General features: G+C 51.8%; 1 protein-coding gene across 5 annotated transcripts in view; it reads left to right on the forward strand.

The window, feature by feature from the left end:
• SLC24A3 (solute carrier family 24 member 3) overlaps positions 1-23692 on the forward strand; it is a 427850-nt gene extending 404158 nt beyond the window's left edge. For all 5 annotated transcript variants that reach the window (XM_064475910.1, XM_064475911.1, XM_064475913.1 and 2 more), the window contains 4 exons: positions 1520-1634; positions 2766-2878; positions 20303-20368; positions 21917-23692. In XM_064475910.1, coding sequence (XP_064331980.1) covers positions 1520-1634; positions 2766-2878; positions 20303-20368; positions 21917-22066 — 444 coding nt within the window. In that variant the 3' untranslated portion in view covers positions 22067-23692. The remainder of the gene's footprint in view (positions 1-1519; positions 1635-2765; positions 2879-20302; positions 20369-21916) is intronic.
• The last annotated feature ends 1157 nt before the right edge of the window (positions 23693-24849 follow it).

Here is a 24849-nt window from a genome sequence, read left to right on the forward strand (position 1 = left end):
GCTGGGAGTGAGGGGAAACCAGGAGGAGCGCCAAGACCTGGTCCAGCCACCTGGAGAATCGCTTCCCCAAAACTCCAGCCTCAGCCGTAACCACGGTAACCGCAGTAACAGTGGGCGGGGCGGGGGCGGCTGCTTCCCAGGCGGAGCCCCACAGAGCTGGACAGATTCCTGCAGGGACCCCACGGAGGGTTAGAAAGGGTGCGGGAGCTCATTTAACAGAAGGCTCCAGAAGAACCCGAAGAAATGCTATGTTTCTGCATGCACTGTCCTCCCTGGAGCCCGAGGCCGCCCCGCGTCGAGTGCAGCCCTAAGTGGAAGTGAGGTGCAGTCTCTGGTTTGAAAGGGGCCGAGCAAGGCACCCCCCCGGATGTCACTACCATCCTCCAGGTCTGGGCAGGGAAGGAGCGAGGCCAGGTTCCAGCGGAGGTGTCCCTTTCAGTTGCTGCCCCCGAGTGTGCTTCTAACCACATGCAGTTTGCATTTTTTATAATTTTATAGAAAGTGGGGGGTCGAGTGGCATCCAGAATGACCTGATCATTTCAGCCCTTGCAAGTGACCCCCTCTGGGGGTGACGTCCACGGCACTGGTCTCCTTCCGCTGACCTCACTGTTGCCACCGGCTCCTGCTCCTGCCCTCTCACCACCTGCTTTCCTCTCAGCTTGCCCGGCTGGTCTGAGCCAGCGTGGGCTCATTTGCATAAAGGAAGCAGCCCCTCGGGTGTCTGGTGTTCCCCCCCACGCTGGGTTAATCCCTCCTGTGTAAACAAAGGGGCCCTGCCCTGGCTCAGGGGCCTGACTGCAGGGTGTGAATGGCCCTCTGCCGCTTCCCGGCGTATGGGCCTTGGGCAGGGCCTCAGTTTCCTCATCTGCAGAATGAGGCTAATATTAGCACCTCCTCTATGGGGTTGTGGTGAGAATTAAAAAAGTTAAAACCCGTGATCACCCCTGAGCACAGAGCCCAAGTACTAAGCAAACAGAAGCCAGCGTAGTGTGGAAGATGGTGCAGACAGAGATGGTGTTCCCAAGCTTGGAGGAAGAGGGGAAATGAGCCAGCTGCTCCTGGCTGTTCCTACAAGACTGGATGGCGGGGGTCAGCCCCTCTGCAGGTCTAGTAAAGCCTGACTGTGCAGGTGGGACTCGGACGCTCAGGTTCCCTGTACAACCTGGCAGCATCCATTCTGGGTTTCCCAGGAGCGTCCTGAGTTCAGAAATTGTCCCAACATTGCTTTTTCTGGAGCTGTTTGTCCTCTCTCAAGCCCCTCGCTGTCCAGAAAGCAACAATTGAAAAAGGCCAACCTTCAGGTGGAAAGCACGTGCTCTGTAGCCGCACCCCAGCCCCCTGCCTGCAGCTCTGCTCTGCTCCACGAGATGCTCCTTGCTCTCTGTCTCGGTGCAGAGAGCAGACCGGGCCCCCCCGGGAGACTGTCCTGATCACAGGCCTTTCTGCTTCTTGATCAGAGGGTCCCAGGACGGGTGGGGCTGGGCTTGCCCTCAGCTCACCGCCTCCTCCCGCCCCCCAGGTCACCGTCATCGGTTACACGCTGGGGATCCCCGACGTCATCATGGGCATCACCTTCCTGGCGGCCGGAACCAGCGTGCCTGACTGCATGGCCAGCCTCATCGTGGCCAGACAAGGTGGGGCCTAGAGGGGGCGGGGAGGGGACGGGGCCACGTGGCCATCACTGGGACGCCAGATCCCGGCTGGGAAGGAGCCACGGGCAACTCCGGTGCCATGATGGTCAAAAGGCTTCCTGGCATCAGAAGAATAGGGAACAAGTCAGAAGACCCGCCGTTGAGGAAGGCAGGGACGTTTTCTCAGCAGCCCCCGCACCCCTCCCGAGGTGGTGTTACTTTTATCATTAAAAAGAGTAATAAATGTAGTGGCACTCTACTGTAGTGATAATCTTTGCTGAGCATCGCACACTGAACAAAGCAACTGAGACTCATTATCTTGTGTAACTTACACAACAGCTCTTGAAGTTTGGGACACTCATATACCCACTTTCTGGACAAGGAAACTGAGGCTTAGAGAGGACAGGCCCCTACAGCCTAAGGGTTACCCGCTGCAGTGCCCCTCAAAGTGGCAGTTGCCAGAGGTCGCCCTCCAGTGTGTGACAGACCCTCCCATCCTCAAAACCAGGCTCGCAGTTTACCTTCCCAGGTGGACGTCCCCGCAGGTGGCCCTGCCCGTCCCCAGCACCCACTCTGATTTAGATGCCTGGTTTGTGCTGCAGGACATTTGTTGTCAGCAAACACCACATTTAGTGCAACCCTTAGCACAGCGTCCTCCACGGGTCCTCACGAAATTCTACTGGTTCCATTATTTCGCTTAATGTTGCTCAGTTATTTGGAAGAAGCATTGGATACCCCTGGGGGAAGACGCTGCGCCGTGTGGGTTGGTGAACTCAGGAGCCCTTAGAGACTGTCGAGTCGGTTCCTTTCTACAGGGTGTTTCAGAATTTTTGGAACCATATCTGGTTTTTTGAACCGCTTAACATTTGACCAGTGATCATACTTGAAGTGGAAGTCGACAGACAGAATGTGTGTTTCATGCTATTCTGTTCTAGTCTGTTGACAATGCACGGCCCATAGACTGTTTCACAATCGGTGTCGTCCTACAGCGATGGCCTGGGGGAGGACCGAGCACCTGGGCTGGCACACCTGTCCGCCAGGTCCCCAGCTCTCAGGGCAAAGGCTGGGAGGGTCCTGGTGGGGCTGCTCTCCCGGGACCACCTCCCTCACTCGCACGACCTCTTGTCCTCGCAGGCATGGGGGACATGGCCGTGTCCAACTCCATCGGGAGCAACGTGTTTGACATCCTCATCGGCCTCGGCCTCCCCTGGGCCCTGCAGACCCTGGCTGTGGACTACGGATCCTACGTAAGTGGCTTTTCAGCTTTTGGTGGCCTTGGCTTTGTGACTTTGTCTCAGGGCAAAGGAGACGTGGAAATACTAACCTGAGGGCAAAACAAATTCTCCTCACCAGAGTCCCTCCGAGGCCAGGCCTGCGGGGACATTCAGGACTTGGGGTGGAGTTGATAAATGGTTTTTGTGAAGGGAGGAGGGTAGATCTCAGAGGTAGAGTGTGTGCTCAGCATGCACGAGGTCCTGGGTTCAAGCCCCAGTACCTCCACTTTAAAAAAAAAAATGAATAAACCTAATTACCTCCCCCCTAAGAAAATAAATAAGTAAATAAAAATTTTTTAAAGTTTCTGTGAAGGGCCAAATAGTAAATACTTTAGGCTTTGCAGCCCAGATGGTGTCTGTCACAACCGCTCAGGGCACAGGGCTGTTTCAGCACAACTTTATTTATAGAAACTGAAATTTGAATTTCATAAAATTTTCATGTATCATGATATATTATGATTCTTTTGAATCTTTTCAACCATTGAAAAAGGTAAAAAACAAGAAACAAAAAACCTTTCTCAACTCCCGGGCTATGCGAAACAGGAGCAGGGCCAGGTTTGGCCCACGGGCCGTCATTTGCCAAGCCCGGCTCTGGTGGTTTTGCATGCATGACATTTTCAGTGGTGAAGGATGGAACACAAAACACACGATGCCCCTCCTGCGAGGGATCTGGCTGCTGTCAGACCCTGTGGCGGGGACCCCGGGCTGTTTCTCAGGGCTGACTGTGACTTCAGGTGGAACTGTGAATTCAGGGGGTGACTGGGCCGTCCAGAGAGACTTTCATGCGCTTTCCCACCTTGCCCAGTGTCCCCCTCTGCTAATACTTCTGCCCCAGACACTGTCAGAGGACCGAGGGAGAAGCTGCTGTTAGAGATTTCTTCCTGTATCTGGAAGAAAACAGTGTTCTGCCTCTGGAGTTTTCACACCCGGTCCGGCGCCGGGAGCTGGCCTCAGCGTGTGACCGAGCGCTGCCCGGGCGTGCGTGTGTGACGGCTGTGACTCTATGTTCTGGAGGAGACACTGCGGCTCATTTTATCATATGACAGTTGTCTCAGAGTTGCTCCATTCGCGGCTGCTTCCACCGGGGAAGTTGCGTCCAGCTGGTTGCGAGGAAGTTCAAATCCGTACAGAAAGTCCACTCATTCTAGTTCGTGTGCGGTTACCTGTTGGCTGGAAGATTTCACCAGAGTAAAGCCAAGCACAAGGAGGCGGGAGGAGGGAGAATGTGTCCTAAGGAGTGGCGCCCTCTTCTCTGCTGTCTGTGACATCGGGTGGTGACATGGGGAGAGAGGGTGCATTGCTTTACATTAGGGGTCTGGGACAGCGACTTACAAGAGGTCACTCTGAGTTTAAGTCTGAATAACTAGAGAGAGCTGGCCATGGGAAAATAGGGGCAGGGCAGAGTGAAAGCATTCCAGGCAAAAGGAACAGCCAGTGCAAAGGCCCTGCGGCAGAAATGCACTTGGCCTGTCAAAGAGACAGAAGGGAGTCCAGTATTAGTGGGGCCGAGTGAACATGGGACATGTGACTTGAGATGCAGCTGAGGGGAGGCAGGGCCAGATCATGTGGGTGCTCCTCTGACAACTGATAAAACATGGTGATATTCAGATGTACTTGATTTATGTACTCATTATTACAAAATGATGTTTGTGATGACTTTTATGAGAGATTTGGCAGCATGAATTGTAATCCTGGGCCATATGCCCAGGAAGAAGGACCACTTAGCCTTGGCTAATTGTAAGGTAAACAGATATCCATCAGAGGCCAGCCCTTCAGTGGTCCCCCAGCAGTGCAGCCTGAACACCGTCCCTCTGCCACCACCCGCTGTCTCAAACACGGCACAGAGCCAGGCTAGCGCCCGGCATGCTCACGGCCCCAGGAGGTGCCCTGCGCTCCCCCTGCAGGGGTCTTTCCTCCTGCAGACTCTGCTGCAGATGCACACACTCCCTGTCACTCTTCCCATGTCAAGTGATGTCCCTTCTTCCAGGTCTGTCTCAAATGCCACTTCATTCAGGATTCCTTCCTAGACCCCACCACCGCCAAATGGAATCTCTCTCCACAGCCTTTATTTCTACCTCATTCGTGGCTCTTGTCCAAAATCTGTGAACTTGCTTCATCTAAACACATATTAAGTGATACATATAAGAGAGACACTGGTTGGCCACTGAAGAGGCATCAACCATTGGTGGTCACAGGATTCCAGAGAATCTTCCTAAGTGTGACATTATTGTCAGTCAGACTCTGATGAATAGACTCACATCAACCAAATTCACAGGAGTTTGATGTATATGCTGGAATGCCAGCAGATAGTAGTAAGATATCCAAGCTCCAGATAGAAAGTGTTCTTATTCCTGCTGATGTGTTCTTTGTCTTCCCAGAGAAAGATCTTATGTGGGAGGTATCCGGGGAGCTCCATTACCACCTTCAAGTTCCCTGACTCACCAGGAGTACTCACAGGACTCCATGCATGTCATAGTCATGGCTAAGGTTTATTAGAGCAAAGGGTTTGGAGTAGAAGCATCAGGAAAATGAGATGCATCAGGAGAGGTCCGGAGAGATTATCAGGTGCAGGCTTCCAAGCCTTGCCCCTCCCAAGCCACAGGGACGTGTGTGAGAGATGGAGGGCTGCTCATGTAGATGCATCCCTGCTCCATGAGCAGCCGTGGTAGCAAAACTCAGGACCCCGCACAGACACCGGTACGCACCATGAAGCTCGCAGAGCCGTGCTGCGCGCTGGTACGGCGTGCGCCACTGCTTCCTGCATGCACACCAACGTCACCCTTCACTAACATAAAGAACATTCCAAGAGCCACATTCTCAGGGATTGGCCAAGAGCCAGTCATGGTTCAAGGCTCGGCTGGAGGTTTGCAGGATTGAGTAACCAGACCTGCTTTATTCATACCTTTGCCAACCAAGGTCAAATTAGAGTTTTACTTCTCAAAATAAGCTTTGCTCCTACTATGTTACAAGCAACCACAAAAGCTCCCTGGGGTGGCCCAACAAAGTTTTACTTCTTGCTCAAAGTCCACTCCGCTACAGATGTTTCTCTTCTGGCGGCTCGTATAGATTCTTCAAAGAGAAACGCAGAGAGCGAGGCTCATTCCATCAGGGCTTCTGCCATCTCAGGGTCCTTCACCAGTAGTCACCCCAAAAGCAGAGAGGGCAGAGAGGGCGGGGGCGCGGAAGATGACGCAGATCATTTTATGATGAGACCTGGAGGCGGTGCATGTCCTGGCTGCCACACCCACCGTCCCGATAAGTCACACGTGCCCGCCTTGATGCAGGGGCGTCCAGGCCCCCAGGTCAGCTGCGTGCGCGGGAAGCAGAGGAGACGCAGGTGTGGGTGAGCACCAGCAGTCCGGCAGCCTGGGGTGTCGGGTGACACCCACACAGGAGGGATTTGCCGGGCGACCTTTTACCAGGGCTGCGGAGCCTCCACTGTCCGCGCATGCACCCACCTCGAGGGACCTACCCCTCTGCCACCAGGACCAGAGCCCTCGGGGTGTGCTGTCCCCTCCACTCCAGCCACGCTGACTCACCCTGCCTCTGAGCTCCTTTTTCTGGGTCACATGTGGACCGCCCCCCTTTCTGGTTAACACATCCTTTCTATACTCACTCTGAGAGCAATATTTTTCGTTGTTTTCAAACTCTCATCAAAGTCCTGCTGCTTCCTTTGAATACAAGCCGCCTTGATTCTGTTCTGCCATTCCTAAAATACTCTCTTGGGTTTTTCTGCAGTCCGCTAATCTGAACTTTACTTTTTTACTCCTTTTTTTCTGGCTGTAAGAATAATTCACAGTCTTCATAGAAAATTAGGGACACTTTAATTAGAGAAATTCTAATTAGAGAAAATCCTGGAGCAGTGCCTGCCCAAGAGAACTTTCTGTAGTGATGGAAACGTCCAGGCTGTGCTCTCAGACATGGTAGCCACCAGCCGCACAAGACTCTCCAACCCTTGAACTGGGGCCGGACCAAGTGAAAACCTGAATTTTTAATTTTTATTTTAATTAATTTAAATGGATGTCTCCCCGTGTGACTTTGTGGCTACCGTGAGACGCTGCAGCTTTACGGGAGGAGATAAACACCATAGGTGGTCTGAGCCACAGACACCAATTGTTACCATGTCTGCGTATTTTGCTCTTTCTTGGTTAGTTGACATGGCTGAGGTTGTGCCACACAATTTTGCACATGGCTGTGTAAAACGCCACTCATTACACACATCAAACACATATTCCTCGTTAGAAACATCAGCTTTAAAGGCAGCCTCAAATCCTCGTTATGCCGAAGTTCACGATCATACAGCTGCTGTTGGACATGGATGCTGCCATGAGATTTTCCCTCTTATAACTAATGATGCCACAGGCATCTTAGTACATCAATCTTACAGAGTTTAAAGATCTACAGAAATTGAGCGTAACACTGTATTTATATCTGAGGCTGTTTCTTTTGATCATTTCCCAGAGTTGGAATTGTAGAGAATATGAACATGTTGGAGCACTTTATGTCTGCCTGGTTATTTTTTTGAAGTGACAATATTCCTTCTATTTTAATTTGTCCTAATCTCATTCCTGAGGCTCAGGGGCAGCTTCATGGCACCCGCCTACGCTTTTCCTTTTTTAACACAGGCTTCGCCCTTGCGTTGTGCCCACGAGAACCGCGGTGAGGGTGAGCATCCACAGAGCACACAGGACCCGCTCCAAGCAAAAGCCCTGAAGTCAGCACAGCCTGACTTCCCCAGCACAGCCCGCTGGGGACACTCAGTCGTACTTGGTCAGCAAAAAAGATGAAAAGAAACCACGCTCTAAATAACCTGGAAAACCAGTCCATGAATAATAGCTTTTTACCACCTAGACTTTCTCCAGGGAGGGATGGACAGGCAGGAGCAGGGGCCGCCAATCCTTTCCAATGTCCCTAAGATCCGTTATTATGTTTGTTTTTTCTTTACTGGGATGCTAGTTATGGAAGGTGAAATCAAAAGCATTCAAAAAACAGAATGCAGAACTCATCCAGGGAGTAAACCAGTTCCTCTTACCAGCTTTGAAATCTTCCTGATTGAACACGAGCTCCCCACCCCACTAGGCACGTTGTCCGTCGTGTGTAAGCCCCCAGGGGTCAGCCGTCCTCCTCTCCTGACCTTCTCCCAGTGCTCTTTAGAGAACAGAAAATTAGACATAATTCCCATGGGGGTAACACCCACAGCCATGAAAACATACCCTTTTCAGACTCCAAACTCTAGTGGCCGGGTGACAGCATGAACACAGAGCTCCAGGCCCTGTTAGACGCTTGGCCCAGATTCACATTTTCCATCTGTAGATGAGGTAACTGGGCTGCTCTGGTCGTTCTGCCGGACTTGTGCAAGGAGCACATCTAATGCTGCGGTTGAGGCTCGGCTTTACTTCTGAAGCAGAGGGGGAGATTCAGGAGAAGCAGCAGGCCAGCCGCTTCTGATTTACGAGCAGCCATGGCGCACAGGAAGGTGCTCTGGGGGGAAATGTTTGGTTGGAAAGAACAGAGAAAGATATGTCATGTTGCATTTTCATCCAAATGCTGCTGTTTCTGTAACCAGTGCCAGAGAGAGCTTCCTTTGATTCCAAGAATACCAACATCTTTGAAAGCATAAATTCAGTAACATAACCTACAAACAGTTCGTGAGCCCCGGGGAAACCAAGAGTTCTTTCTGCATATGATGTGAGGTAGGGGTCCATCCTCATTCTTTGGCATGTGGATACATAGCTGTTTCAGCACCCTTGGTTGAAAAGATTACATTTTGAACTTCAAAGTTCGAAAGGAAAAAAATTCTAGTTAACTTATTTTTCAGTCATTTTCACAACTCAGTAACTCTTAGGAAGCCCACAACTGTATTTCGGCTAAAGCAGTGTATTCTAGAGCCCCGTGGTTTGTCAACAGGGATCATCAGTGAAAACTATCAGGGAAAGTTTTCACCCTGAGTCAGAACTAAAATGTAAATGGGCAGGAAGCAGGGAGAGGCAGCCAGGTGAGCTGAATCCGGGGAGGGACAGAGTGACCAAACACTCCCCAGATCCCAGTGGCATTCTTCACAAAGCTACTCTTTTACTTACTTCACTCAGATAGTTTTATCTCTTAGATTGAGAGGGCATTCAAGGAGGGAGGAAATCTCCACATGCAGAGTCCTGTCCACATGCTGCCTCCAAATACAGCCCACGCAGCACATCACAGACTCTCTTCCCCATGTCCTGTTGGCCCACTCTCTTTCCTGCTCTGTTTGACAGTCCTTTACCCACATCATCTCTCCGCTGCTAGAGCTTGAATGTAAGACCTTGTCCATGTCACATCACATTGGCCATCTTTCACATGGCAGGACATTTCACTTGTTTAAACAGAGAATAAATGTTATTTCCTCAGTTGTGGGTGGGGCTGAGCAGTCCTTGTACATCGGTAGGTCCTGAGAGCGGTGCCGTGTTTCGCCCCAGTTAAGTACTGTATATCCATGGTGGTGATTCCAAGTCATCAAGAAAAAGTTAAGAATGAGATATTTTCATTGAAAACAGTGAATGAAGGTGGTGACATGTAGAGGGTGGACTTCGATTTTCTGGGACACTTCGTTTGTCCTAGGCTACCTCTTTGTCCAGCAAAGGTAGACCAAAGTAGTGGCCCCATCTGGCCCAACCAAGCTGTGTCTCTTGGTTTTCCTGGAAGCCAGGGGTTGAAGAAAATGGCCCTCTGGAACCAGACCACCTCCCAGAAGGGATCCTGGGGCCCCCAGCAGGGGCTCCTGTTGTCTCTTTCTCCAGCTCATCCTTCAGGTATAAGCTCGAATGTCAACTGTGATCTCTCAGACCTGGGTCAGGTGTCAGTCCTGTGTTTTTCGTCAGCAGCTTACTTTGCCCCTTTGTCTGAGTCTCCTCCAGAGAAGTGATCTCCCTAAGGGCAGAAACTGTGCCCATCTTATGCATTTATTACTTCCTCTGCCTAACACAGTTCCTGGTCCTTAGAATGTGCTCAGGAAATCTTTGTTGCATGGATGGATGAATAATTAGGTGGATGGATGGATGGATGGATGGTTACATAGGTGGGTGGATGGATGGATGGACCCTACCTTTCCCATCAGCACCACCTCACCTGGGGAGGAAGACATGTGCAGAGCGCAGTGGAGGAATAGGCTGACCTGAGAGAAGGGTGGGGGACAAACAGACCGGCACTAACGATAGCTTTACCCTCATGGAGTCCCTCCCACAGGCCAGGCACTCCAGGGACGCCATGCACACATGGGCTCGTCTAACTGTGACAACAGCTAAATGAAACAAGGTTCATTTCTGCAACTGATGCTTATTGTGCACCTACTGTGTGCGGGAACTTGGCCAGGTGCTGTGAATACAGAATGACCCAGGCAGGCCAGACCCTCCCTCGGGTTGAGGGAGGCAGACGAGCCCTGAGCGGCAAGCACCCCGGCACACTGACTTCAGAGAGGGGGAGCCCGTGAAGACGGGCGTGTGACAGCGAGCGGGCCGGTCCCTCCGGGTCCACTGGACAGGGAGGTAGGTTCTGTGCTTTTGCTGAGAATCATTCTGATGACTGGGAGAAAGGAGCTTGGGGGGGGGGGGGTGAGGGGCAGGGGACGCGTTGTAGAGAGATGATGGCAGGTGCAGAGACCTGAGTGGCTGCGTCTGAGAACAGAAGGAAGGCGAGGGTGTTGGGGGCCAGATGGGCTGGGGTCACACACTCGCCCTAAGTGCAGGGCTGTTCCAAGCCCCGTCCTGCAGATCGGGAAGCCAGGGCCTCAGGAGATTAAATTGCACAGCCAGAAAGAGGCAGAGAGGACAGTGAGATTTTTTTCTCTCCCCACCAGAAGAGGGGTACTATTGTCAAAGCAAATGGTGACACATGGCCGAGGTCCGGGAGTGAGAGGGTCCCCACTAGGGCGGAATGTTATATAGACCCGCCCCTGCGTTTGACTCTTTGCTGGAAGAGAGGACAGCGCCTGCTCATTAAGGCTCCAGGGAGCGCTTCAACTATATGTAAAGAGAGAAGGGACTGAAGGGAGGAGAACTCCTGACGCCCAGATTCTGTCTCTAAAAATCCCACCGACGCTGGTGCGGCTCACGTCACCACTGCCCAAGGCCGGAGTCGGTGGTGACTCGATGGTGGTTTCCCTCTGACAGTTGGAAGAATCATTTTGGATCCTTCCATGGAGATGACCCGTTTGTCCAGGCCCTCGGTACCCCCCGACCCCCGGCCTTCATCGGGCGTCCGGCCGCCAGCCTCCCGCACCCAGCCACGCTGTAGGGGCATCAGTGTGGACCTTTATGCTGAGATGCAGAAGTTGCTTGGAAAGACAGTTCCAGGTTCATGGAAAAGCGAATTCAGGAGCTTAGGAGTCTCAAGCATTCTGGTCCTCCCCCGTCTCCGCCTCCAGTGTTCCCCGGGAGGAGGTGTTATTTCCGAAGGGACACTCAGGGCCTCCATCTGTGAGCGCTTCAGTAACCCCACGACATCTTCCTGTGTCTCTGACATCAGATGCCAGCAGCCTGTGTGGGTTTAATGGCCTCCCAGCCCTCGCCAAGCGACCTGCTGACAGTTCTGAAGTCATTTTTCCATCTCGCCTAGATGCATTTCCAGGTCATAATTACTGGGTAATTACCACTGAGACAGCTGTTTGTGTGCATGGTGTTAGGTTCAGGCAGCTGACAGCGAGGAGGGAAGGCAGTTTCACAGATTCTGACATTTCTCTGTGCTGGTGGCTTGTGCAGAAGCCAGCTAGCTACCTAAGTGCCCCAAATAAGAAATATTTCTAAAAGTCAGTTTGGAAAATGAGCACTTCTTGTCCCATTTTGGTGATAAATGTCTGTTCCATATGCTCCAGCTGAACTAAAGCAGCCACCAGGCAGGCTCCAGGCAGCCAGGGCAATACTCAGATTTCTGAGCTGAAGCTAAAAAGTGCAAAATAAATCTAAGATGCCATGAACAGAGGTGGCAAGGGAGTCTGTCTTCTTCTCTTTCCAAGCAAGGGCCCACCTGATTCCAGAATCCAGAGAGGTGAAAAGTGATCCCCAAGGTCCTCCCCACCCCTTCTGTCTGGTTCGTCCTTTCTCCGATGAATGCTTTCTGCGTGCTAAGCAGCCTGGCATCGTTGGGGACACCTCAGTGATCATTTCCAGGCAGACCCCGTCCTGTGCTCCTGGAACCCCCGCCTCTGGAAGGAGATGATGACCCCAGCAATTCCAGAACTATGTGTGCTCTCCCAAGAGCTGGTTGTGGCGGGGCTTGTGGCAGCACGTGGCCGTGTGTGGCAGGGGTCGGGGATCTGGCACACTTGCTCTGAGTAGCAGAGATGATCAGGAGCCAGGTAAAGAAGTGAGAGGCTATTTCTGAGCAGAAGGAACAGCTTGTAGACCAAGATAGGAGAAAGCTTCCTGAACTCGAGGACCCGAGGGCAGCCCCTGTGCCCGGAGGTAGGGGTCGGGATGGGAAGTAGGGGGCAGGGTAGAGGGATGGTGGCAGGGCCAGGAGAGGCCACGTGGTGAAGGATGCTGTGAGCGGTGGTCACAGAGAGGACGAAGGGGTGATGTGATTGTGCCTTTTAGAAAGAAGATTCTCACTATTACATAAAGAAAGGGTTGGAACCAGGTAAGACTGAGGGCTGCAAGGGCAGTTATGAGGCATTTGTAGGAAAGAGAAAACCTGCTGGCCTGGGGCAGACAGCTGCTGGGGTGGAGGGGGTGCGGGGAGGGGAGCATACCTAAGAGGGAATGCCGAGGGTCCCACTTAGGACAGATCAGGTTTGATGTGTCCGAGGGTCGTCCCGATGGAGGGGCCAGGTAGGCAGTGGGGCAAGTGTGCCTGAAGTCCCGCGGCAAGGTCTCCATACGGCGGTCAGGGCAGGAGCGTGGCTTTTCAAGTATCAGGCTCTCATAGGACATAAATGCAAATAAACAAGAGAGCTCAGGACCACATCCTGATGTCAGGTAGGAAAAGAAACCCCGTGAAGGAGACTGAGGAGGGGTCAGCCAGGAAAGGGGGAGGATTGGGAGAAAGTGGGGACAGGAGGATGCTTCCAGAAAGAGGGAGTGGCCGCGCAGAGCAGGACTTCTCCCAGGGCCCTTCTTCTAAAGCCAGCTGTCAGCCAGCCTCCAATCCCCTCCTCCAAGAAGCCCGCCGCAGCCCACCCACCCCCTACCTCTGCAGACTGCAGACTGCCGGCGTGTCCCCTCCCCTGGCTCTCTGGGAGCAGAACCGTTTGTGGCTCAGCCAGCGCGCCCAGATCCCACCTGTCAGTTCTCGACGCCCTCCGCGTCTCCCTTCTCCTCTCCTGAGCGAGCATCCCCGAATCCGGTTCCCAGGACCCGGACGCTGCTCCAGTTGCCAGTTCCTTTTACTGAAAACCCTGCCACAGCCTCGAGGGGACCGCGGGGCTCTGGAGCCAGCTGGTACAGGCAGAGAGGGCACAGCTCCTCCCCACCCCACCCCACCCCACCCGCAGTGGGGCCACGTGGGCAGCTTGCCCTTGACCGTGCGGGAGCAGCAACACGGTGGAAACCAGCAGATGCAGAATCCGCTGCGGGTCCGTCTCCAGGCCAGGCTGTCCCCACAAGACCCGGGTCGGGGGGAACCTGGGGATCGTTTGGCGCCATCACAATGAATGATTCTAACAAGCCCCTGGGAGCTAAGTGACACCACCCAGCCCCTTTAAGGTGCATCTTGACCTTTAGATTTTCGGTGCTGTTTCAGGAAAATGAAGTGATATTTGGGGGAAGGCAGGGTCCTTTTGGGTCCCCCATGGAAGGGCTGACCTGGGTCACCAGCGTTTGAAGCAGATTCAATCTCATTGTCTATCAGCGTTCAAATCCCCCAGAAGCCAGTCCGTCCTGAGACAAGGATGGGGTTAGGAGTTTATCTGGGAGAGGCGGGAATGTCTGGTAGGAGATGGCGGAAGGTGGGGGGGGGGAGTCATCCAGCAGTGGCTGGAGAGTCACTGGGGGGGTAGGTGGCACTTCGTGGTTCAGGGAAGAGCCTTCAGGCACAGATGTCAGGACTGGCCCCTGGGAGTCAGCCCCTGGGCCCACCAAAATGGTAAGAGGGTGGGGGCAGCATGGGACCTGGATGGGGCCCCTGGCGTCTGCTGCACTGGCCTCAGTTCATTCAGGACCCTTTCAGAATGATGAAGCGGGAAAGGCCCAGATGCCACTCCCGAGAGCTCTGAGCAGCTGAAGAGAACCCTGGCTTTTCCCTGTGCCCTGCAGGGTGCCAGGAGGAGTCTGTAGAATTCACAGTCCGAAGTGCAATTCTGAGTGCAGACTTGGCCCCTTACCAGCTTCGTGGCCGTGTGTAACCTTGTGATTTATAGTAAGAAACCTGTATTTGGTCCTTGTTCATAGCACAGAGCTCCTAAAACCCTCAGAATTTCCTAAGTGGTGAGAGCAACAAAGGTGACTCTTTTATGTTAATGAGGTGACTTTAGGATTCCACCTAAGGAGGGGGCTGGTTGCCAGGGGAACCAACCCTGCCTGTGGTTTGAGGGTTAGAACTCTTAGTCCCACCCCCTGAACTCTGGGGCAAAGAGAGTGGCCAGAGGTTTAATCAGTCACCACTGGTCGTCATCAGTGTAATTGATTGTGCCTATGTAATGAAGCCTCTGTAAAAATCCAAAAAGGACAGGGTTCAGAGAGCTTCTGGGTTGGTGAACATGGGGAGATGCAGGGAGAGTGGGTCCCCGAGAGGGCCTGGGAGCCCCGGGCACCTTCCCCACACCTTGCCCTAAGAATCTCTTCACCTGGCTCTCCCTAAATTACATCCTTCTATAATAAACCAGTGATCTAGTAAGGAAAGTGTTTCTCTGAGTCCTGTGAGCCACTCTAGCAAATTAATAGACCCCAAGGAGGGGGCTCCTTGGAAACCACACGGGGACCTCTGATCTCTAGCCTGTCTGTCAGAAGCACAGGTGACAACCTGGACTTGCAGCTGGTGTTCAAAGTCGTGGGAGGATGAGCCGGTGTGATCGATGCTGTCTCCGGGTGGACAGTGACAGGTTTCATTGTAGGTCACTCAGCTGGACGTGTGGAGAAACACACACACACACGAATTGGTCACCAGAATCTTCCCTTGGCCAAGTGCTAACTTTCCTGAGCCTCAGTTGTCCCATCTTTCACGGAGTAAACAGCCCACCTCACGGAGTCGCCACCAGGATTCAGCACGACCCTGTGTCTGTGCGAGCGAGCGCTCTGGGGAGGACTTGGTCACAGCTGCCATTAAAGCGCCTCTCCTCCATCTGCACGTTCGCTTTCTTACCTCATTGAATTGTTCAAGGAGCGAGATTCCTACCCAGTGATGTTATACAACGTGAAGTCAAGCCTGGACCCAGCCATCTGGAACCTAAAAGTCCAAACAAGCATTCAAACCACCCAAGGAAGAAAATGCAAAGCGACACACAACATGTGTTCCAGGTTACAGATCGATTAGCAAAAATCCAGGGCTTCTTGTCTTTCCTAAAAGAATTTGCTGGTTGTGTGGAGCTGACCTCAAATCATAGACAGATTTTAAACGGTAATGTGGGGGAAGTCAGAATCTTTGTGGCTGGGGGTTTTAGATCCTCAAACAGGGCAGGATTCAGGGAGCAGTTTTCTGAGCCACGTGCACGCGGGAAACTAGGTGTGACATGGTCTCTGTGTGCACCGTACTGAACACCGCCCATCCACGGAGCCTAAAGTCCAGTTGACTTGACCACCAGCCAGCCCTCCTGTTTCCTCTCCGACAACTGCCAAGGGGGAACTGGAGAGTGAAAATTCGTAGTTTTGAAGGCAAGAAATAAAAGCAACACTAAACGTCACGGCTGAACAATCTGAGCAAGTTGCTTGCTCTCGGGAGGACAGTGCCGTGGAGACTTTGTGATTTGCACTTAATGGTCCTTCTCCTGTGAGGTCAAGGGCAGGGAAACAGGTTTAGACCCGCACCGCACAGCTGGAGCTCAAAGCCTTTCCCGGAGGGAGTCCAGAGGGGAGAAGGGTTGGTGCTATTGTCCGGCTTAGCTTGTCCCCAAGAAACTAGTTTGGGAGAAGGTTGAGTAAGATTTGCTGCCCGCAAGGAAACTTCCTGGGGTGATGGAAATGTTTTCTGTTCTCCTTGGGATGTGGATTACGTGGGTACATGCATTTGTCAAAACTTACCCAATAGTACACTTGAGATCTGTGCGTTTTACCATATGCAGATTTGCCTCCAAAGAAAAAAACAATTTGTGTGCCTTCTGAATTTATTACTTAAAGAAATCAGCTTCAAGCCAGCCTTCACCATGGTCAGTCTCCCCCTCCTGTTCTCCAGGCTTGCCCTGTGCCATCCAGCCTCGCTGCCAACACACATACACACACACAGCACCACCAGCAAGTGCTCACTTAAACATATAGTGTGCAGAGCCCGGAGGGAGTTAGGTGCTGCATGGAATGAGGGAAAACTCAAGACCCGGGCGTCTGCCCTCGGAGCACTGGGACTAGCTGGGGAAATGCCGTGTCCAGCCACCAGGGCACAGTTAGAAGGAGCTCAGGTTCAGATGGGGGACAAAGCCAGCAATGGCCCAGTGAACTTGGAAGAGGCAGATTTAGGGAGGATGGGCAGAGCAGAGGTGGGAAGGAGGTGAGTTCCCATCTGACTCAACTGACTGTTCCCAAAGAGGGTGGGCGTGTGCCAAGGCAGGGGAGGGGCATCGCTCCATTCGGGTGAGGGCTCCCAGTGCCCAACGGGACAGCGGGGCTGCTGGGATGTGAGCGAGTCATTCGAGGTGCTGTCTTCACTCTCCCTTTGGTGAGGAGGAACCATGGTAGGTCTCTTTTCATTTTGTTTGTGAGTTAAAAAATTCAATACACACTCACAGCCCCAAAATGGAAGCAGCCTGTCAACAGGAGAACATTTAAACAAACCATGGTATGTGTTCGCTGTTTGTTATAAAAAGAACTGAGCATGTTTGAAAGTTGCTAAGAGAGTAGGTCTTCAAAGTCCTCATCACCAGAAAGAAAATGTTTGTAATTATGCAGGGGGACTTATGGTGGTGATCACTTCCCAGTATATACAAATAGCAAATTGTTATATTGTACACCTGAAACTAACATAATGATCTATGTCAGTTACACCTTAGTAAAAAAAAGAAATGCATTGATGCAATGAAAAACACAAAAGAATCTTTAAAAATTATGCTTAGTAAAAAGAATCCTGGCATAAAAGAGTGCACACTGTAAGATTCCATTTATATGACAGGCTAAACCAACCTAGGATGGGGAAGCTTAGAGCACTGAGTGCCCCTGGGTGAGGCACAAGAGAACTTTCTGGGGTGATGGAGGTGCTCTCTGTCATGGCGGGAGTTTGGGTTACACCAGTGCATGCATTTCTCAAAACACACTGAATGGTGCAGTGATGATTTGTGAATTTCACTCTGGAAATTGCATCTAAGAATACAAGAGCTGTGAACTACAGTTGAACCCTACTTAGTGAGATGCAAGCTGAAGTGACTGGGGTGCAATGTATTAGTATCTGCCAGCTTACACTGAAGTTCATTAAAAAATTATTCCTTCAGCGTTTCTGAATGCTTAAAAATGTTCATAATAAAATGTGAGTGGAAAAAAAAAGCTAGACATAAAAAAATGGGGAAGGGAGGCAAGGATCGCATTTCTTCTGCAACATCGTCCAGGAGCGGTATCCAGGGTCTCTCTGGCCAGTCCACCCTGCCCCACAGAAACACTGGCCTTTTTGTAAACCACACTCAAAATGCCCCCCGCAAGGGCGATCGTTATCCGTTCACCTGTTGTGTGTCAAGCCTGTGGTCCGTGCCCCGCCCCGAGCCAGGCAGAGGATGAAGTCAGACGTGGTCCCTGCCCTCTTGGTGTTTGTCACTTACTGAGCCATTGATCAGGGAGCTGCCAGGTGGTGAGTTTATCAAAGAAGCAGACGGGGTGCCAGGGAAGTGGGCTCAGGCAGATCACGAGTGGGTGGAGAACACTGGCCCGGACTTACTGAGAACTTACTGTACACAGGCTCCTATCCAGGCTTAACGTGGATTCCCTCAGTTAATACGCACAGCCACCTCCTCAGGTGGGAACTGTTATCACCCCCATTTAATACATCAGAAAACCGAGGCCCGGGAAAGTTAAGTCACTTGTTCATGATTACATAGCCAGTGGGTGACCTGGCAGAGATTCAGAACGTCTGGATCCCATGCTCTAAACCAGGGGTTGGCATGCTTTTTCCAGAAAGGGGCTAGAGAAGAACTATATTAACCACTAGGGCCATACCGTCTCTGTCAAAACTGTGCCGCTCTGCCACTGAGTGTGAAAGCAGTCAGGGAGTGAGCTGAATTACAATGAAGTTTCACTTATAAATGCAGGCGATGGGCCATAGTTTGCTGACCCCCAAACCACCTATCATCTCCAGTGGCTGGGAGGTATTCAAGTTGGCCCAGAAGCAACTGAAGGAACCCTAATTCCTAACTGTCATGTCCATGGGGAAGTAGGGGTTCAGGTAATAACCAATCCAGAGTTCAATAGCCCAGGTCTCCAGTGGAAAAACAAAACACACCCGAGTGCACGTGGCAGTCCATCACCAAAGGAAGCTGCAAAGGAAAAGATGGAGAAGGGAAAAATACTCTGAAACCCCACAAAACGTGGTTGTCTTTAATCTCCGAGGCAGGCTTACAATTTCAGCAGCATTGTTCCCTGAGACCGTATGTGAGTGTAGAGAGAGTAAGTAAAGTTCCAGAGCTTTGGTTGAATGCGATTCATTTTGAAAAGGCTTGGCCGAACAGCACTTCCTGCCTCACCGGCTCCTGGTTTCTTAAGGGCAGGAAATTTACTCAATTCTTGTTACTGACAAGAATTCGACCCTGGAGCTCACAGGGCGAGCTGGGCTGGGAATGCACTGACCTCATTCTTAGAAGAATCCTTGCAATGTTGAGAATCAAGAGGTCAGAAGAGAATCTCTTTCAGTGCAAGGCATTTGTGATGGACCCCTGAGCGTTGGCCTCTTTATACGAACGCAGCTGATGACAGGGGACAGCGCCACCCACAGCCTGGCTGAGGGTCTACAGGAAGTTAAGCTACCAGCTGGACTGGGATGGGCCCCCCCCCAATTTTTCTGCACTGAATTAAGCAGGGTCAGCCCGTTGCTTTGGTGTCACAGAGCTGTGATTTGCGTCCTTTATTCTTTGGGAAGCATATGATATGGGAGTAATTTCCCAGCTGGGGTTCAGCAGATGGTTGGCTTCAGGGATTAAGCAGGCCGAGGAGAGTTCTGCCGTTCCCTCCTGACAGAGCATTGCTTAGTGAGACGTGCAGCGCTCTGAGGTCCCCACGCGAAGGGTTGGCTGTTTAGGGCATGCATTGTCCTGTCACCAAAAGATGAACCAAACACACGTACCTAGAGAGACACCACGTTACCACACCTGGGGGTGGGCTGGGGGAAGGCAGGCTCAGGAGCCCCATGTCCCTAATGGCCACCATCCTGGACAACAGAGATGTGTTGTCAGACATTCCTGTCATTGCAGAAAGCTGTGCTGGACAGCAGTGTGTTCTAAGAATTCCAAAAACGTTTTGTTTTCTTTTCTCTTCAAAGTTTGGCTGTTAACCTCACTGTATTGCTGTGAAAAACAAACAAAAAAAATTTTTTATTGAATATCAGAAACAGATCTTAACTCTTTCTTCTCTGTTTGGTCAAGACAGCAACCCTCATCCACCACTTCCCATCAAGTTCAGGTGAAGGTCACAGACATTTGAGTGCAAAAGAGATAAAAAGAGCAACATCCTCATGGTGCTGGAAATGCTCTGCATCTTGATTTGTATCAATGCCAATACCCTGGCTGTGATGTTGCGCTATATAGGTTTTTTTTGGGGGGGGGGTGATTAGGTTTATTTATTTATTTATCTGTTTGTTTGTTTGTTTATTGTTAATGGAGGTGCTGGGGATTAAACCCAGGACCTCATGCATGAGAGGCACACACTCTACCAGTGAGCTATACACTACCCACTAAAAGAGATAGAAAGCTTAGTAATATTTTTAAAAATATTGCTCCCATGACCTATGTGAAATTTACCTTAAAAGTTGTGTGTCAAGAAAGTCAGGTCCCCAGGGAAGAGTGGTCAGCAGCAAGAATCAGGCTACACAGGATGGAGAATTTAAGCAGCCATGGGGCAGTGAGTGGGCATCGTGGGCATCGCTGCTGGAGGGGAGGGCGGGGCCCGGCTGGGAGTGGACCAGACAAGGGTGAAGTCTGGGTGTTCTAGGAAAGTGCACGTCGCTCCTGTGAGCGGCTGGCTTGGCTGCCGAGATGCCTTTTGTTCTCCATCCCAGGGTAGGGGGTGGGGGGACTTGGCATTCAGTGCTGCTCACTGACCCGCTCTCAGCAGATGCCTTGCGGGAAGCCTGACTCCGTATCATCCTTTCTTACAGATTCGGCTGAACAGCAGGGGGCTGATCTACTCCGTGGGCTTGCTCCTGGCCTCTGTCTTTGTCACGGTGGGTCTGCAGCTCTCTCCTCTCTCGAGTTCCCATGCCCCCCACCACCCCCTTGGGCTTTTTGGCTACAGAGTCTGTTTGGGCACCAGATGGGCTTGGCCTCCTGGTGTGCAGGGGACAGTCAGCCTCCAGATGCCCCATCTCATGGCTGTTTCTTCCAGACGTGGATCCTGGCAACCCACGAGAAGCCTTCTCCCTTTCTGAAAGGAGCTGGCCTCCTCTCAGAAGCATGGCTCGTCTCTTGTTAAACACAAACTTTTATCAAAGGCAAAAGGGAGATCACAGTTTTTCTGCAAGATTAGCCACCAGAAGGTTATATTCCAGACTATTCCAGGTTACTAAATATCTCCATAAATCCCTGGATTTGACCAATGCTCAAAGACGCAGAACCAGCTTTACTGGCAGCGTACTTTCATGCCACTGTTCTGTCTTGGCTGCGACATCCATCTGTATAATTGAACATCTCAACTCAGTTGACACCTTTGGCGGGAACAAGTCCACACCGACACGGGCTGACCCACTTGAGGTGTCTGCCGATGTACACAGCTGTCACTGAATTTTCACAATGAGAGATGCAGTGTTTTTCATGAGTTTTTCAAGGAACCATTCACTGAGCGCCACCTGGCAGGTGAACATACATTTGCTAGAGAATGAGAATTCAGAAGTGCAGGAGAGGCAATTGACAGCATCAGGAAGTGAGTCAAATGTCAAGGTTTTACCAAAGCAAATACTTCACACAAAAGTGAAAATCCATGTAATTCATTCTTTTATCGGTCAGGATGTTCTTCAGGTTGATATGACTTAGGGTTATGCATGTAACGGCCACACACTGTGCGGAATGCTTTGCATACATGTCCCCATTTGGGGCTCACCACACCCCCGTGAGGGAGTCACTGATAGCACCCACTATACAGATGAACGGCCGAGGCGCCTGACATCAGAGCGCGCGCTCTTGGGCGCAGCGCTTCTGCTTAGGCTGCGCTACCGTTGCACAGTCTGTGGGATGGGGCTGACCGCTACACGGGCTGTCGAAATGGGGCTGTTGGGCGCTGAAAAGGAGTAGCTTTGGGGAGGCAGCGCAAGTTCAAACATTGTCATTTTGCAATGCCCATCTGACATCCACGGAAGAGGTCAAAGCTGCCGTTGGAAAGATGAGTCCAGGAGGAATGTCCAAGCTGGGGACGCCAGAAGTTAGCTGGGGTTTAGAGCCGTGTAGTTGGATGAGATCCCCAAGGGAGCGAGTGTAGCTAGAAAAGACCAGAGGCCCAAGACGTGCGTCTCGGCGCTCTTGACAGTGAGAGGTCAGGGCGACGGGGCAGGGGTCAGAGCAGCAAAAGAAACGGAAGGAGCAGTCGGAGAGGTAGGGAAACCAAGAGTGCGGCCTCGAGAGCCCGGTGCAGGAGCAGCTTGAGGGTGCAGGGCATGTCCAGGATGTGGACGGACTGGGCTGGCTCGGAGCCGGCGCCCCGCCCACCTGCCCGCCCGGCGCGGGCCCGCCCCGCCTACCGGCCCACCCCGCGCCCTCTGACCCCACTCTGTGCCTTGCAGGTGTTTGGCGTTCACCTGAACAAGTGGCAGCTGGACAGGAAGCTCGGGTGCGGGTGCCTTTTCCTGTACGGCGTGTTCCTGTGCTTCTCCATCATGACCGAGTTTAACGTGTTCACCTTCGTGAACCTGCCCATGTGCGGGGACCACTGACCGCGGCCGCCGCCCAGCTCGGCTCCTCCTTTCTGTGCAATACGAGGCCGGCGCCCGAGTCGCGGCCCCGCCCGGCGTCGTCTCCCGCGCGGTCCACCGGCCTCCGCTCCTGCCCGGCGGCCCGGCCTCCCCGCCGCCCCCCAGCCCCGGCTCCCCGCCCCGCCCCCGGCTCCCCGCCCCCGCCATGTGAAGACCCGACATCCGCGTGAATTTTCCAGCTCCACTTTTAAACAGTGACTGAGGTTCTAGAAAAACTGGCTGCTAACTGGCCCAAGCCAGGCAGAACTTAGTTCATCCCTCCTCCTGTTTTAAGTTATTGGATGGAAGACAAGCCTAATTTATGACCTGAGACTGGGGAAGGAAGAGAGGGGAGAGGGTACGTCGATGACTTGGGATTTCCTGACGCTGAGGGGCTGATTCCTAGGTTACTGGGTCTAGGGGGGTCGTTTGGCTTTGGGGGCTCCCCGTTTTCTTCCTTTTATTCCAGAGGTTGAGAGCTTCTCTTGCATCTCCTTTCACTGGGCTCTGGATCCTGCACCAGCCACAGATGTGTCTGCTGCATCCACTGCGGTAGAATCCCAGGCTCATGGGAGCGTGTATGGATGTAGCTGATCAGAGGAGCAGCTGGGAACAAACGCACCACAGGTCACACCCGGGGGCCTCCCCGAGTCCTGCAGGCATTTCCTGGGGCACAGGGCTTTCGAGGAAGAAGACAGCTTCCCACCTGTCCATTTTGACCATCACTTCCTCCCCAGGTTCTTTCTAGTCTCTCAAGCAATAGTTCTAGCCTGCCGGAGGCCCTTGTCCAGGGGCCCTGGTTCAACTATCCATCTGTGAGTCCCTGAGATGTGCTCTCTTTGCTTGGTGTTTGGGGTGACAGGGAGTGACCTGGAGGCCACCACTGCTTTACATGCAGGAGGTACAGACACTGGTTTCTTGGGACGTGGAGAAAAGCACGCTTTGCACAGACGTTGCCACTCGGTACTGAGTACACTGGACCCCAACTGCTGGCTCTTGGGCCAGCGTCCTTCCTCGTGGGATGCCACTGCCAAGATGCCCCAGCTCCAGTCCTCCCCTCCTGGAGGGATGGCACGGGAAGGAGAAAACGGAACTGACACCTTCGGAACCGCAGAATGTGTTCAGTGCAGACTCGCTCAAGGGTGTGAGTTATTATGAACGTTGTTGCCAATCACTGCTCAACAGCCCTGCTAGGTTTTGTCTGATGCTGAATTATTATGCAGACTAATTCCACCGAGTTGAGACCCACCCATGCTTGTTACACTTGTATTTATTGAAACTGTGGATTCTTGCCCGAGCCACCCCTTGTATTTACTTTACGCACTGATCACTTATTTGTTCGGTATGGTTTTCCCCCTCCCTGTACACATTCTGGTATGAATTGTAAAAATAACCTGTTACAAGTTGGTTGAAGGGTCCTGCCAATGGTGCACACGGAGGCCGGCGTGAGCCGTTGGGCACCTGTCGGATGGAGCAGCGGGAGAAGGAATCACCAGTTTGGGCTCTCAGAGCTAAGACACACTTATAGATTCTGTTACACATTTTGCACTGGTTTCTGGCGATTGTTTTCTTGGACAGATAGTGTAAAATAAACTTCTCTGTTCTGTAGCCTTTCTTGAGCAGGGCTCTTTGCTTTCTCCCCCGGAGTGTTGCCTGTTTCCAAGTGAGGCATATGCGTGCAAGGTAACAAGATGGCAGTCACCACATGTTTACTGCTTCGGGGCTGACTCACCTGGAAAGCTGGTCAGTGTCTGGCAGATTGCAGGTGTGCGGTGGCAGTCATGGGTCCCCTGTAAATCTTGAACTCAGGGCTGGTTGTCCTGTGGAATACAGGAGGCATATTATTAGTTCTCTCTTTCATCTGGATGTGAGAGGAAGGGCATTTCATTGCTGACAGTGACGTCCGCCAAGGCTCAAGTCACCCTCTTGTCTGATTTCACTAGTTGTCAATTGTAAACATTAAGACTTCCCCGTAGCCAATTCCTTAAGAAAAAGAGAAACACATAGTCATAGTAAGCCATGTTGTTGCCCTGCATGACTCAAGAAAGTAGACTGAGATTAGTAAACAAGCCAAGTTTCCCCCTGAAATGCAAGATACTTGATTTCTAGAAATCAAAAGAAAAATAGCTACTAATTCACAGCATTAACTTGTATTTAATTATTTGGCAGGGGGTGGAGGGTGTAATTAAGTGTATTTATTTAATGGAGGGACTGGGGATTGAACCCAAGACCTCATACAAGCTAGGCATGCACTCTACCCCTGAGCTATGCCCTCCCCCTTATTTATTAAAAAAAACAAAAAACAAAAAACTCTTCCCAGGTGGTGGGAAACTACTAGCTTAGCTTCATTTTGAGTATTTACATCTCAAAATGTTTTAGGGCTATATTTGTGTGTTTTATAAATACACTCTGGCCATGGACAGAGTATTATCATTATGCTGCTTGGTGCTTACAAAGCATGAGATGCTTTTACATGAAATATTCTGTCATACTAGTCTTAATTAGTTTTTAGTCTTAGTCCTAAGCAAAGACATTTGATCCAAAGCCTGATTTTTTTTTGAAACACATTTGCTGTGCAAGCTTTAGAAACGGTGGTTCCATGCTGTATTTCTCAGAGAAAAGTCTGGGTAGAGGTAAGTGTCCATGTTTCATGCATGATTGCCGACCTAGGACCTGGGGAGGTTTCCTTTCTGAAATGAGCCTTGGGCCTCTTTCTGCTCAGATCTCTGCCTTGCGGGGTGTGCCTTGAGCTGTGAAGTGAGGAT

The sequence above is a fragment of the Camelus dromedarius genome, chromosome 18 (genome assembly GCF_036321535.1).
Source record: "Camelus dromedarius isolate mCamDro1 chromosome 18, mCamDro1.pat, whole genome shotgun sequence".
Lineage (NCBI taxonomy): Eukaryota > Metazoa > Chordata > Mammalia > Artiodactyla > Camelidae > Camelus > Camelus dromedarius.